This window comes from Mustelus asterias, chromosome 27 (assembly GCF_964213995.1).
Source record: "Mustelus asterias chromosome 27, sMusAst1.hap1.1, whole genome shotgun sequence".
In the NCBI taxonomy this organism is placed as follows: Eukaryota; Metazoa; Chordata; class Chondrichthyes; order Carcharhiniformes; family Triakidae; genus Mustelus; species Mustelus asterias.
Window position 1 is genome coordinate 30,976,316 of NC_135827.1, and position 15,418 is coordinate 30,991,733.

Here is a 15,418-nt window from a genome sequence, read left to right on the forward strand (position 1 = left end):
AATTTACCAAAGATCCTTAGACAGCACCTTCCAAACCCACGACCACTTCCATCTAGAAGGACAAGGGCAGCAGATACATGGGAACACCACCAAGTTCCCCTCCAAGCCACTCACCATCCTGACTTGGAAATATATCGCCGTTCCTTCGCTGTTCACTGGGTCAAAATCCTGGAATTCCCTCCCTAACGGTATTGTGGGTCAACCCACAGCACGTGGACCGCAGCGATTCAAGAAGGCAGCTCATCACCACCTTCTCAAGGGCAAGGTGTTAAACTGTCTGTCTGTGGGCAGCACGGTGGCACAGTGGTCAGCACTGCTGCCTCACAGCACCAGAGAACCGGGTTTGATTCCCGACTTGGGTCACTGTCTGTATGGAGTTTGCACATTCTTCCCGTGTCTGCATGGGTTTCCTCCAGGTGCTCCGGTTTCCTCCCACAGTCCAAAGATGTGCGGGTTAGGTGGATTGGCCGTGCTAAATTGACCCTGAGTGTCAGGGGGACTAGCTCGGGTAAATGCATGGAGTTATGGGGGTAGGGCCTGGGTGGGATTGTGGTCGGTGCAGACTCGATGGGCTGAATGGCCTCCTCCTGCACTGTAGGATTCTATGATTCTCAAGGGTAACTAGGGATGGGCAATAAATGCTGGCCAGACAGTGACGCCCATGTCCCATGAATGAATAAAGAAAAAGGATAAATGGTCAAACTTGGTGAGGGATTCAGGAGGGAGCCAGCACGAAGGGCTGAATGGTTGATTATGCAGTGGAAGGAGAGGAGGGCAAGTTTATCTGAATCCTTCATTTCCCTAAAATGCCGCTGAGATCTTCACTTTCTCCCTCAGGTTCAGGTCCTGGAGTGCAGGCGAGATAAAGGGACCATTTTTCTTGAGCAAGCTGCAAAGGAAGGAGAGGTTAAACTGTCTGGCTTGAGACAGAAGCTCATGAGGTAAGAGAGTTCGAACCCCCGCACTGAGCGTGAAGCTAATTCTGGAGATTGTAAATCACGTTAGGATCCATGTGGTTTGTTTGTTACATAATTCCACCTGTGTTCACCAAGGCTGCTTCATGCTGATGGATGCATGACTTGTGATTTCCAGTGGCGTATCAATGTCTTTAACTCTGTCTAACCCCTGTGTCCCTGGCCACATAGAAACAGCGGCTATCATTCCAAAACAGTCTGTGAAAAGAGAAGCAGATCCAAACATGATTCTTCTTCAGAACAGTTTTGTTGAACTCTGAAGAAGAGTCATTGTCGACTCGAAATGTTAACTCTGTTGCTCTCTCCACGGACACTGCCAGACTCCTGCTGAGAAATTTCAGGATTTTCTGCTTATATTTCCCCGGGAGGTGATGGCCTAGTGGTATTGATGCACTATCAACACCCAGAGACAGAATCTGGAATAATAAGCTTTTATTAACTGTAAAAGGGAACTAACTCTACAGTAAACTCTAACCGAGGGACCGGACCAGAATGAGGCGAAGGGGAGGAGCAGCCACCTTTATACCCCAGTGAACAGGGGAGGAGCCTCAGGCAGCACCAGTAGGGGTGTGTCCAGTCATCAGGACATTACAGTGGTTATCAGAACATAACAGTGGTTTACCACAGGTATTATCGCTAGATTGTTAATCCAGAAACTCAGCTAATGTTCTGGGGACTCGGGTTCGAATCCCGCAGATGCTGGAATTTGAATTCAATAAAAACGAATCTGGAATTAAGAATTTACTGATGACCATGAAACCATTGTTGGAAAAACCCATCTGGTTCACTAATGTCCTTGAGGGAAGGACATCTGCCATCTTGACCTGGTCTGGCCTACATGTGACTCCAGAACCACAGCAATGTGGTTGACTCTCAACTGACCTGCAAGGGTAACTAGGGATGGGCAATAAATGCTGGCCCAACCATGTTCTACGAATGAATGAAAAAAAGGTTTTTTAAAATTTCTAGTATTGAACTCCCAAAATTCAAATGTTTCAACTAATGCCTTGTATGAAGTGGCATCAAAATCATAGCGCGCACTGACTTCCCAAAATACACAGGTGTGTGTGCGTGCGTGCGTGCGTGCGTGCGTGGTATGGGACTAGAGCATACAGGCACCCCAGAGCATTGGATGTGATTTATTATTGGCACATGTATTAACATACAGTGAAACGTATTGTTCCGTGCGCGCTGTACAAAGCATACCATTCGTACAGAAGGAAACGAGAGATTGCAGAATGTGGTGTTACAGTCATAGCTAGGGTGTAGAGAAAGAGTAACTTAATAGAAGGTAGGTCCATTCAAAGTCTGATGGCAGCAGGGAAGAAGTTGTTCTTGAGCTGGTTGGTACATATCTCAGACTTTTTCCCGACAGAAGAAGGTGGAAGACAGAATGTCTGGGTGCGTGCAGTCCTTGGTTATGCTGGCTGCTTTTCCCAAGGGGGCAGCGGGAAGTGTAGACAGAGTCAATGGATGGGAGACTGGTTTGTGGGAAACTCCTCTTTTCACATACCAACAACATATTTTATAGGTATATTTCCTTAACCTAGGTATAGGTTAATACCAATATTTGTACATTTGGATTGTTTGGTGCTTGCTGCAAATGAGCATTGATACACCTCCGGGAGGTTGCTTTGTAGATAAAGTGGTTAATGCAGCCAAGAGCAGCATCATTGTTGTCAAATTCTGAAAGTCATAGAGATTTACAGCATGGAAACAGGTCCTTCGGCCCAACTTGACCATGCTGCCCTTTTTTTTTAACCACTAAGCTAGTCCCAATTGCCCGCGTTTGGCTCATATCCCTCTGTGCCCATCTTACCATGTAACTGTCTAAATGCTTTTTAAGACAAAATTGTACCAGCCTCTACTACTACCTCTGGCAGCTTGTTCCAGACACAGACCACCCTCTGTGTGGAAAATATTGCCCCTCTGGTTTCTTTTGTATCTCTCCCCTCTCACCTTAAACCTATGCCCTCTGTGCCTACCTTAAACCTATGCCCTCTCCCCAAAGGTAGGGGAGTCTGGGGAAAGGTTTGTGTACATCTGATCTTTCTTACTCGTTCTGCATGTGCCCCAGAACCATTGGCAGTGATGGAGGTTGCTCTTTAAGACCAGTATCTTTGTGCAGTGTAGGCAATGGGATGGATCTGAAAGAATGTGTGCCTCTTTTGTCCTCACAGCACGCCCACAGTTCAGATTGATGTCAAGGCCGCGATGATGGCGTACGAGCTGGTTCTCGCCGACATCAAGTCAAAAATACATCAAACAGCGGTCAGTGTTTAATTTTACAAATGTGTTGTGGTCCTTTCCCAATCATTCCCTCTTTGATTTCCCTTGTGTGTGTCAGCCAGTGCCCAGTAGGTAGCACTCACCGGCCTCTGAATCACACGGTTCCCGCTCCGAGAGTGGAATACAAAAATCCCTGCGGACCCGCCAGCGTGGCACCGAGGGAGTGCTGCACTGTCAGAGCTGCTGTATTTTGGATGACTTGTTAAACCGAGGTCCCACCTGCCTCTTTGAAGTTCAAGTTTTCATTTATTATTGTCACAAGTAGGCTGACGTTAACACTGCAATGAAGTTACCGTGAAAATCCCCTAGTCGCCACACTCCGGGGCCTGTTCGGGTACACCGAGGGAGCATTTAGCATGGCCAATACACCTAACCAGCACGTCTTTCAGACTGTGGGAGGAAATCGGAGGAAACCCACGCAGACACGGGGAGAATGTGCAAACTCCACGCAGACAGTGATCCGAGCCAGGAATCGAACCCGGGTCCCTGGTGCTATGTTGGAGCTTTCGTTGTCTATCATGCTAAATTTACAGCAGAATATTTCCTAGTCGCCACACTCCGGGGCCTGTTCGGGTACACTGAGGGAGAATTTAGCATGGTCAATGAACCTAACCAGCACATCCTTCGAAATGTGGGAGGAACCCGGAGCACCCAGAGGAAACCCATGCAGACACGGGGAGAATGTGCAAACTCCACACAGACAGTGACCCAAGTCCAGGGCCCCTGGGGCTGTGAGGCAGCAGTGCTAAGCACTGTGCCACCCATCGAGACATTGGGTGATTGTGAAAAGTGCAAGATAAATGCAAGTCTTTGTTTCTTTATTTTCATCACCCTTTCGCTGTTTTGTTTGTTTTAATTATTCTGGTTGCTACAATCTGAACATGTCCTGAGACCCAAATGGATGTGAAACTGGGTTGCTCGATACACTGCCACATTGGCTATGGTGTTGTAACATTCAGTTTGTGGAGGACAATGCAGTTCTCTGTGTCTGTAAGAAGTTGTGGTTGAATTCACTTACAGGTGACGGTTCATGTTGGGACTTAGATCGGTGCTCATCTTGCATGTCCTGGTTTGCAGGATATGATTGAGGCATTGCCCAAGCCCTGATGCACAACCCACTACCTGAAGACTAATACTAAACCCACCAAGATTGCTTTCTGCAGATCGGTGAAGGGAGGGGGATGACTTAATTCCAAAACAAGTTATAGTTTATTTAATTAGTGTCATAAGTAGTCTTACATTAACACTGCACTGAAATTACTATGAAAATCCCCTAGTCGCCACACTCCGGCGCCTGTTCGGGTACAAAGGGTTGCACTAATTTCCACTTTTCCCCCAAACCCTGAGATGGGTATATTTTGCATCCCAATACTGAGCCCATTCTGCACTGAGGACCTTGCCACGACGTACAATAATTACTCAATGACCAGACCGAGAATGGGGAAAGACGATGAATAGAAAACCGGAAGAGCCGACAGTTAACCCTTCGGGGACCAGTTTCCATCATTTCTTAGAATGAGCTGGGCTCAACTAATTTATTTTTAAAAATTTACTTGAGCCGAACGAGAGAGAAAAAGCATTCAGAGGAATTGAGTAAATCTCTCGCTCGTGGGCTAACTGTGGAAAGCATACCTGATAAGTTCATGTCTTTGTTCTGTGTTTTTTAAAGAGCGCCTTCAATGAACAGATTGACCTGATTCGGAACGGCGCTAAGCTCAGCAACATGCCGCAGGTTCCTCTCCTGTTGCCCCCGTCCCAGTCTGATTTCATGGTGAGTGTTGTGTGATGAATGGTAAATCCGGCTTTGTTAATGCGGAATGTAGGAGATGGATGATAAGGAAATGCAGACCAATGATGAAGGAGGAGGCCGTTTGGCGCTTTGAGCCTTCGATAACAGGACCCCGTTATAGTATCCAGATTATGACTTAGCGAGATGTGTAGATTTTGCAGATGAGAATCTTTTTAACCACAGCGCTCTTCTTTAGCTTATCTACATGGCAAAGCAAAAAGAGCTCTTGGCTTCCAGTGGCTTTCCCACAAATAACACCAGCCAGGGAACAACCTCCACACCGCCGGCATTTCCCCCAGGATTGGCTCCAATGAACAATCAACTAGGAATAACTCAGGTGAGCTGGGGCATGCTTTCAGGTGGATTTTGGGGGTTGTATTCCGATCGGGAGACGGGAGTTTTATTTGTGCCTTTTTGTGGGAAAAGTCATGAAATTGACTTTAAGGGAAGCATGACGCAGTGGGTATCGTCACTGGATTAGTAAACCAGAGAGCCAGAGTAATGCTCTGGGGACCCGGGATCGAATCCCACCACGGCAGATGGTGAAATTTGAATTCAATAAAAAAAGTCTGGGAATTAAAAGTCGACTGATGACCATGAAACCATTGTTGTAAAAACTCATCTGGTTCATTCATGTTCTTTAGGGAAGGAAATCTCCATCCTTACCTGGTCTGGCCTACATGTGACTCCAGAGCCACAGCAATGTGGTTGACTCTTAACCACCCTCCAAGGGCAAAGAGGAATAGGCAATAAATACTGGCCAGCCAGCGACGCCCATGTCCCGTGAATGAATAAATAAAAAACTTTCTAGCCACTCTGTAGGTAAACAAGTTTCTCCTGAGTTCCCAATTGGATTTATGAGTGACTTTCGTATATTTATGGTCCCTAGTTCTGGTTCCTCCATGCAAGTGGGACTAAGACTAAGACTGCCCTCTGAAATGACCGGGGCAAGCCACTCAGTTCAAGGGCAATTAGGGATGGGCAATAAACATTGGCCCAGTCAGTGACACCCAAATCTGATGAACAAATTTTTTTAAAATCCTAACGTTGCAGTGGGTAGGAAATAAGGTTGGTTCTCATCTTCTGAACGGCCCCCTTTAACACAGGGACCATTCTGTTCTTTAATCCACACTCGCTGGCTATGTCCAGAGATGCTCTTAATTAGAACACTGCTTTGATTTAATGTGTGTTACAGCGCTCAATGTCCCCTGGGTTATCAGTGCAGACGGCACCGACTGGGTTACCGCACCAGACGCCTATTGGTTCAGGCAATCCTGGCCAGGCGGGGACCTCAAATCAAAACCACTTGGAGCGACTTCTGGAGCGATTGACTGAGTTATTCCCACAACATAACAGGTAAAATTTGTCCCTGGTGGTCAAGTGGTTAGGATTCGGCACTCTCACCGCTGCGGCCCGGGTTCGATTCCCGGTCAGGGAACTTTATTTTAGGCAGTAGCACAGTGGTTAGCACTGCTACCTCACAGCCTCAGGGACCCGGGTTCGATTCCAGCCTGGGGTCGCTGTCTGTGTGGAGTTTGCATGTTCTCCCCGTGTCTGCGTGGGGTTCCTCCGGGTGCTCCGGTTTCCTCTCATTGTCCAAAGATGCGCGGGTTAGGTTGATTGGCTATACTAAAATTGACCCTAGTGTCAGGGGGATTAGCAGGGTAAATGTGTGAGGTTACGGGAATTGTGGGTGGGATTGTGGTTGGTACAGACTCGCTGGGCCGAATGGCCTCCTTCTGTACTGAGGGATTCTATTCTATTCTATTCTAAAACATCAGACGATGGACATTCTGGATAGATTGAGGGACCTTATCCATGCATTTTTTAAAAATCTCGGGACTGATTAAGGAACCCGATGGTTAGAATCAGAAGGAAAATAGTGTGTTTGGAAATGTGTGTTTTTAAAATTCCTCTCCCATAACATAGAAACATAGAAAATAGGAGCAGGAGGAGGCCATTTGGCCCTTCGAAAACAGGACCCAGTTATAGTATCCAGGTTATAGTATTCAAGAATATGGGGATTTGTTGGCTTAACAGATGAAGTTTGAACTTGGGGTTATCCAAAACTATACTGTCTGTGCCTTAACTCGCAACAGGCCCCATTCCCCTGCCTGCGCTCACTGATCTACACTGGCTCCTGGTCCAACAAGATCTGGATTTTACAATTCTCATCCGTGTTTTCAAGCCTTGCCCATCCTGATCTCTAATCTCCTCCAGTCTCCCAAACCGCCAAGGTATCTGCACTCCTGTAATTGTAATCTCTTAGGCATCCCCGACTTTAATTACTACACTATTGATATCGGTTCCTTCGGTTGACTGCGCTCTGGAACACCCTCCCTAAAGCACTCCACTCTCCATCTCGCTTTCCTCTTCGAAGACCCCTTAAAACTTGCATCTTTGACCAAGCTTTTTGGTCATCTGACCTAATCTCTCCTGATGTGACTTGGTGTTATATTTTGCTTTATGAAGTGCCTTAGAACACTGTGCGATGCCAAAAGTGCTATGTAAATATAAGTTGCTGTTCTTGATCCACCTGTTGGACTCTCTCTCAGGTGATTTGTGAAAGAGATATTCTTTGGAATTTAGTTGCAGCTTGCTTCACACCACGTCTACTGTGTTTGTTTCCCCACTCCACCTGCTGTCCTGTGACAATTGCCAACCAGTGCCAACCCTTATGGATGTTCCACATCTGAATCCCAGTCAGTGAGTGCGGCCAGACTATCCAAACAAACATTGCCCAGTACGATTCGCCAATCTCCCTGCATGCACAAGCAGTGACGGTGATTGGGAGGGCCAGTCCCGGCTAATTATCTCCTCCCTGGCACTGATTACTATCCATGACTCTGTAGCTGCGTGTAAGTGGGCTGGTGTTACTTCTTATGGTCAAATAGTCCGGTGAGGTTCATTGTTTAAGCTCACATGAAGAATTGAGTAAGTTAACGGCACGGTGGCACAGTGGTTAACACTGTTGCTTCACGGCACCAGGGACCCAGGTTCGATTCCCGCCTTGGGTCATTGTTTGCGTGGGTTTCCTCCGGGTGCCCTGGTTTCCTCCTACAGTCCAAAGATGTGTGGGTTGGGTGGATTGGCCATGCTAAATTGCCCCTTAGTGTCAGGGGTACGAGCGAGGGTAAATGTATGGGGTTATGGGGATAGGGCCTGGCTGGGATTGTGGTAGGTGCAGATTCGATGGGCCGAGTGGCCTCCTTCTGCACTGTAGGATTCTATGATTCTCTATGAGTGTGAATTGAGGAGAAAATTGGAGGATGGGTTTGATAGTAGCTCTAAATTTGATTGTATTTTCTATGAGTCTGTCTAGTTCAACCTCCTGACATCCTGTCTTTTCCTCAAGCGAATGCAGTTGTTTGATGTCACTCTGCAATGGATGTGGAGAGTATTTGGTATTTCTTGTTGAGAAGCAGCCTTGTGCACAGTGGGCGGCACAGGGTTAGCACTGCTGCCTAACGAGAGCCAGGATCCCGGGTTCAATTCTGGCCTTGGGTGACTGACCATCTGTGACGTTCTCTCCGTGTCAGCGTGGGTTTCCTCCGGATGCGCCGGTTTCCTCCCACACTCCACAGATGTACAGGTTGGGTGGATTGGCCGTGATAAATTGCCCCTAAGTGTCCCAATATGTGTAGGTTAGGGGGATTAGTGGGGATAGGGTGGAGGTGATTCTGGGTGAGATGCTGTGTTGAAGGGCTGGTGAAGAGCTGTTTATTTATTAGTCGCAAGTAGGCTTACGTTCACACTGCAGTGACGTTACTGTGAGCTGATGGGCCGAATGACTTCCTTCTGCACTGAGAACATAAGAACTAGGGGCAGGACTAGGCCATTCGGCCCCTCGAGCCTGCTCCGCCATTCAGTAAGATCATGGCTGATCTTTCTGTGGACTCAGCTCCACTTACCCGCAGCTCCACTTACCCGCCCGCTCACCATAGCCCTTAATTCCTTTATTGTTCAAAAATTTATCTATCCTTGCCTTAAAAACATTCAATGAGGTAGCCTCAACTGCATCACTGGGCAGGGAATTCCACAGATTCACAACCCTTTGGGTGAAGAAGTTCCTCCTCAACTCAGTCCTAAATCTGCTCCCCCTTATTTTGAGGCCATGCCCCCTAGTTCTAGTTTCACCTGCCAGTGGAAACAACTTCCCTGCTTCTATCTTACCTATTCCCTTCATAATCTTGTATGTTTCTATAAGATCTCCCCTCATTCTTCTGAATTCACTGTAGGGATTGTATGATTCTGTGAGCAAAGGCACTCCGATTGTCAATCTGTTGTAATGTTCTGTTAATGTTTCTTTTTGACAGGGACACAATGATCATCTTCCTGCGGCAGGTCCGTGCGATGAATAATAACTCACTGTCTGGGCTGTCCTTTGAACAAATCATCAGTCAAGTGTCAGTCCTCATCAAAAACCATCAGCCACTCCTTGGCGTAAGTGTACAGGACCCATTTTCTGCCATTACTGCCTTTTAGATTATTAGATGGTGCCAAGGGAGTTGGACGCAACATGCAAATGTGCCCCTTGCTGTAATAATTCTGCGGATGGACCAGCATTAGCTCGAAACATTCTGTTCGAGAGAGTGAAAAGGATGATCAGTCCAATTAGTTACAAAGTGTTCTCGTTTTATTTATGATCAGGCGTTAGTTTGCACTGTGACATTTAATTGGTGTTTTATTCCTGACTCAAGAACAGCTTCTTCCCTGCTGCCATCAGACTTTTGAATACACCTACCTTATATTAAGTTGCTCTTTCTCTACATCTTAGCTATGACTGTAACACTACATTCTGCACTCTCTCATTTCCTTCTCCCCTATGTACTCTATGAACGGTATGCTTTGTCTGTATAGCGCGCAGGATACAATACTTTTCACTATATACTAATACATGTGACAATAATAAATCAGTTCAAATATTGTATTTACAAAGCATGCTAAAACTCATCGAGAGGTAGAGTTTGAGCACTGCACTCTTGATTTATGGGAGTGTGGAGGGCATTTTGCACCTTTACCACCGGTGGGGTAGGTTGATGGTGCGAATTACCCAGCCCCTATAGATCCAGGTTGCTAATGAAAACCATCCGATTTCCATCTCCACTGAAATCATTCTTCTAATCCTCCTTTGTTGTAACCTATATTCATTGAAAGGTGCTCTACAAATGTATGTCTTTTTTTTCTTTTGTTAAATATTGGGTGGCACAGTGGTTAGCACTGCTGCCTCACAGCGCCAGGGTTCGATTCCCGACTTGGGCCACTCTCTGTGCGGAGTCTGCACGTTCTCCCCGTGTCTGCGTGGGTTTCCTCCGGGTGCTCTGGTTTCCTCCCACACTCCAAAGATGTGCACCTTAGGTGGATTGGCCGTGCTAAATTGCCCCTCAGTATCAGGGGGACTAGCCAGGGTAAATGCATGGGGTTGTGGGGATAGAGCTTGGATGGGATTATTGTCGGTGCAGGCTTGATGGGCCAAATGGCCTCTTTCTGCACTGTAAGGATTCTATGTGTACTTTTTCTCTCTCCATTTTTACATTCTGCTCTTAATTAGAACACCGCTTTGAATTAAAATGTGTTACGGCGCTAAGTGTCCCCTGGGTTATCAGTGTTGATGGCACCAGATGGATTGGCCACACTAAATTGCCTCAGTGTCCAAAGATGTGTAGGTTAGGAGAATTAGCAGGGTAAATACTTGGGGTTGCGGGGATGGGGCCTGGGTAAGATGCTCTGTCGGGGAGTTGGTGCAGACTTGATGGGCCGAATGGCCTCTTCCTGCACCGTACGGATTCTATGATTCTTTCTGGGGATGGGATTAAAGTTGATGTGGTTTTGTGTGCGTGCTTTGCTCTCCCACAGAACACAGACTACTCGAACCTGCCGGCTGACCCAATGTTACCCTCAACGACGTGGAGAAACGTGACACCGGATTCCTTTATGAATCGGCAAGGATTCGCGACGGGATTGTCACATCAGAGCGGAGTCAGCGCTGAGCCCACTCTTCAGGTGTTGCTTTCACTTCTGCTGTGTATCTTGTGCCCGTGTCAGTCAGCTGGTCTTTGTGCCTTTCTCAGGAAGGGCAAGTGTCTTTAAGCCCCTTTGAAAGTGTGTCAAAAGTGACCGACTTGAGACAAGCCGAGGTGGTCGGCGGAGAGAGATTCTCCTCATTGCAGGAATTGAGAAAGGTCATTGCGCTGGCTCATGGTGCCACACGGTGCCCCTTCCTTCCTTGTAAAGATTAACCTAATGAAATACGTTAACGGTGAGGACAAATATCGGAAAATTACCCTGCCAACAAATGAAAGAAAGAACAAAGAGAAGTACAGCATAGGAACAGGTCCTTCGGCCCTCCAAGCCTGTGCTGACCATGATGTCCTAACTAGAACAAAAACCTTCTGCCCTTACTCGGTCCGTATCCCTCTGTTCCCCTCCCTATTCATGCACCCATCCAGATGCCTCTTAGATGTTGCTAATGTGCCTGCTTCCACCACCTCCTCTGGCAGCACGTTCCGGGCACCCACCACTGGTAATTTGTGAGGAAGCAAACATCTAATTAGGTGTGAGGGGGTAGACTTTGACAAAGATGGTTCAATTTAGACAAACGTGAAGTTGTACATTTTGGGGAGATCGGCGCAGAATTTGCAAATGTGCACTAAATGCCAAACATCTCAGCGAAGCGGAGGAACAGAGACACAGGTCTTTAGATGCAGGATTGCAGGCGGATCAGACTGTTAAAAGGGTCGTACGAAAGGAAAATACTGAAGATTCTGCAAATCGGGAATAAAACCAGAAAATGCTGGAAATGTTCAACAGGTCCGGCAGAATCTGTGGAGACTCGGTTTCTCTCACCACAGATGCCGCCTGCGGGGTGGCACAGTGGTTAGCACTGCTGCCTCACAGCACCAGGGACCCGGGTTCAATTACCGGCTTGGGTCACTGTCTGTGTGGAGTCTGCACGTTCTCCCCGTGTCTGCGTGGGTTTCCTCCAGGTGCTCCAGTTTCCTCCCACAGTCCAAAGATGGGCGGGTTAGGTGGATTGGCCATGCTAAATTGTTCCGTAGTGTCCCAAGATGCGTAGGTTAGGGGGATTAGTGAGGTAAATACATGGGTTATGGGGATAGGGCCTGGGTAAGATGCTCTGTTGGAGAGATAGTGCAGACTCGATGGGCTGAATAACCTTCTTCTGTACTGTAGGAATTCTATGATTTAATTAAAAGGGCACAGTAAAAAGTCTCACAACATCAGGTTAAAGTCCAACAGGTTTGTTTGGAATCACGAGCTTTCGGAGCGCTGCTCCTTCATCAGGTGAGCAGCACTCCAAAAGCTCCTGATTCCAAACAAACCTGTTGGACTTTAACCTGGTGTCGTGAGACTTCGTACTGTGTCGATCCCAGTCCAACGCCGGCATCTCCACATCTTAATTAAAAGGGTAAGTTTGATTTTGGGTTTTTATTCAAGGCTGATGAGTAAGAAAGCCAGTTGGAATATTATGATATTGGAGCCTTGGAAATGATGGAATGCAGATCCATTGGGATAATGACAGTGGGATGAGAGGATATAATTGTAATGATGGATCTGAAAAAAATCCGTCCATATTCAGAGGACAGAAAGCGAATGGGAGAGATCGGAGAAGTGTTGCATTTAAAAAGCAAAATACTATTTTGATAGGTTTCTAAATGAAAAGGGAGTATAAACTCTGAATTGGCATTGGATGGAAAAAGCAGATTAAAATAATTTTTATATTGGAAGAATATTTTACACAAATCCTTCTTGGAACATAGAATGCATTACCACAAGTGATGATGTGGAGATGCCGGCGTTGGACTGAGGTGGACACTGTAAGAAGTCTCACAACATCAGGTTAAAGTCCAACAGGTTTATTTGGTAGCATGAGCTTTCGGAGTGCTGCTCCTTCCTCAGGTGAGTGGGAGTTGGGTTCACAAACAGGGCGTATATAGAGTAATTGAGTTTGTGTCTCTCTACGCGCTGTTTGTGAACCCAACTTCCACTCACCTGATGAAGGAGCAGTGCTCCGAAAGCTCGTGCTATCAAATAAACCTGTTGGACTTTAACCTGGTGTCGTGAGACTTTTTACTGTGCCTACCGCAAGTGGCAATGGAAGCCAAATTAATTGTGATGCTTGGATAATGACGCACACTGTACTAAAGGGTTGAGCTGGGATGGATGATGAGACAACGTAGAATGGGCTAAATGGCCTCCTGTGGTGAGATTAGGGTGCTGCAGCCTTGTCCTTTGATGGTGTGAGTCACCTGACGGCTGCTGTCTAACATTCTGCTTGCTTCCCTGCAGGATGAGGATCCTTGTGTGATTTGCCAGGAGGAGCTGACCACCAGTCGTCTCTTTGTGATGAAATGTGGACACAAATACCACAGAGAGGTAAAGGATGGTGCTTCTTTCAACATTTCATTTTCCGCCTCTCCATCCTCGCCCCTCCTGTAGGTGCCGACCCTCTTGATTGGATCGATTCGGGAACAAACTGGCCACCTGATGTGTGATCTTTTGCGCTGGGCCGTTCACCATAGATAGGCCCTTTTCAGCAAGGGGTCATTGTTAGGGTTGTCAACCCTCCAGGATTGGTCTGGAGTCACCAGGAACTGAAGGCCAACCTCCAGAACACCGCCATGTGCAAAATCACCGGGCCAGCAACTTTACCATTTCCTTTAAACTTTTAATCTCTTTACCCGATATCAAAACGTTGAAAAAGAGATTGCTATAGCTACGGGGCGGCACGGTGGCACAGTGGTTAGCGCTGCTGCCTCACAGCGCCAGGGACCCGGGTTCAATTCCCGGCTTGGATCACTGTCTGTGCGGAATCTGCACGTTCTCCCCGTGTCTGCGTGGGTTTCCTCCCGCACTCCGAAGACGTACAGGTTAGATGGATTGGTCATGGTAAATTGCCCCTGAGTGTCAAGGGGATTAGCAGGGTAAATGTATGGAGTTACGGGGATAAGGCCTGGGTGGGATTGTGGTCAGTGCAGACTGGATGGGCCGAATGACCTCCCTCTGTACTGTAGGATTCTATTCAATGAGATCTTTGCAACCTGTATCTTTAGCTCGTGCTTTCGCTGCAGGCCTGTCAGACGGTTATTTTCCTATTCTACATGGTGGGCCGAATGACCTGTTCCTATGCTGCAAAGTACTGTACACACTTTATTCTCATTGGTATTTTCCCCCACTTTTTCTTCCGAACTGCAGTGCATCTCTTTGTGGCTGAAGGAGCAGAAGACTTGCCCCAGTTGTACACTCAGCTTTGCGACCTCCTTCTCGCAATCCTAACCACGTGACTGGAATCTGTGACCCCCCCCCTCCCCCCCCGTCTGCAGACTGACCGACTGGAAATCCGACGACTGGGCTGTTTTGCTCAGTGAGCTTGTGGCGGAGGCGAAGCGTCCTCTGGAGCAGTTACAGGACAGGAGCGTGCACGATACATTCCGATTTCTGCTGGGACAATGACTCTCGGGTTCATGGGATCAATGTGGAATCCTGCCCCTCGTGGATTTCGGCCAGATTCATTGACAAGTCCCCATCAAAGCCGGTGTCACTCTACTGAAAGATTATTTTGTGAATGGTATGCTGATTTCTTGACTGTGCAACTGGTGCACATTATAAAAAATACTGGGCAGGGGTTGTAAACATTTGCAGCTTTTCAAAATAATAAAGATTGTTTAAGCATTGGTGTAAGCTTGAGTGTTTGTGCTGAATCGCTTAGTTAAAAAGAACCTTCTGGAAAATCAGAGGATTGTTTTCAATTCTCCCCTCCAACAAAGGGACCTTGATCTCGGCTTTTCTGCATTGTTAGCCTGGGAGAGGGAGGCGGGGTGAGCAACAGCTATGACGGATCATCTACTTTTCAGGGGGGGGGGGCCCCCCTTCTCTCTGTGGGGAGTCAGTTTTCATTCGTACAGGATCCGGGCTAACCCCGTGGCGTTTAGGCACTGACTGCATGAAAAATTAGATTGCGATGGACTAACTACTTCACTAGGGGTGGCAGGCAGCACAGTGGTTAGCACTGCTGCCTCACAGGGCCAGGGACCCGGGTTCGATTCCTGGCTTGGGTCAGTGTGTGTGTGGAGTTTGTACGTTCTCCCCGTGTCTGCGTGGGTTTCCTCCAGGTGCTCCGGTTTCATCCCACAGACCAATGATGTGCGGGTGAGGTTGATTGGCCGTAATAAATTGCCCTTTAGTGTCAGGGGATTGGTGGAGTAGATTTGTGGGAGTTGAGGCCGGGGTGGGATTGTGGTCGGTGCAGACTCGATGGGCCGAATGGCCTCCTTCTGCACTGTGGGGAGGCCATGATTCTAGTGTGTTCATTAAGAACACAACACCAATAAGGCTAACTATTCAGCAT

The 15,418-nt window shown here is 47.4% G+C and overlaps 1 protein-coding gene across 1 annotated transcript in view; it reads left to right on the forward strand.

Annotated features, from left to right (window-relative positions):
- LOC144479997 (E3 ubiquitin-protein ligase DZIP3-like) overlaps nt 1-14,749 on the forward strand; it is a 57,828-nt gene extending 43,079 nt beyond the window's left edge. Inside the window, exons 18-26 of the mRNA XM_078199149.1 lie at nt 838-941; nt 3,155-3,245; nt 4,933-5,034; nt 5,249-5,389; nt 6,248-6,408; nt 9,369-9,495; nt 10,909-11,055; nt 13,360-13,446; nt 14,266-14,749. Of these exons, the coding sequence (XP_078055275.1) occupies nt 838-941; nt 3,155-3,245; nt 4,933-5,034; nt 5,249-5,389; nt 6,248-6,408; nt 9,369-9,495; nt 10,909-11,055; nt 13,360-13,446; nt 14,266-14,346 (1,041 nt within the window). The 3' untranslated portion in view covers nt 14,347-14,749. The remainder of the gene's footprint in view (nt 1-837; nt 942-3,154; nt 3,246-4,932; nt 5,035-5,248; nt 5,390-6,247; nt 6,409-9,368; nt 9,496-10,908; nt 11,056-13,359; nt 13,447-14,265) is intronic.
- Nucleotides 14,750-15,418: the final 669 nt, after the last annotated feature.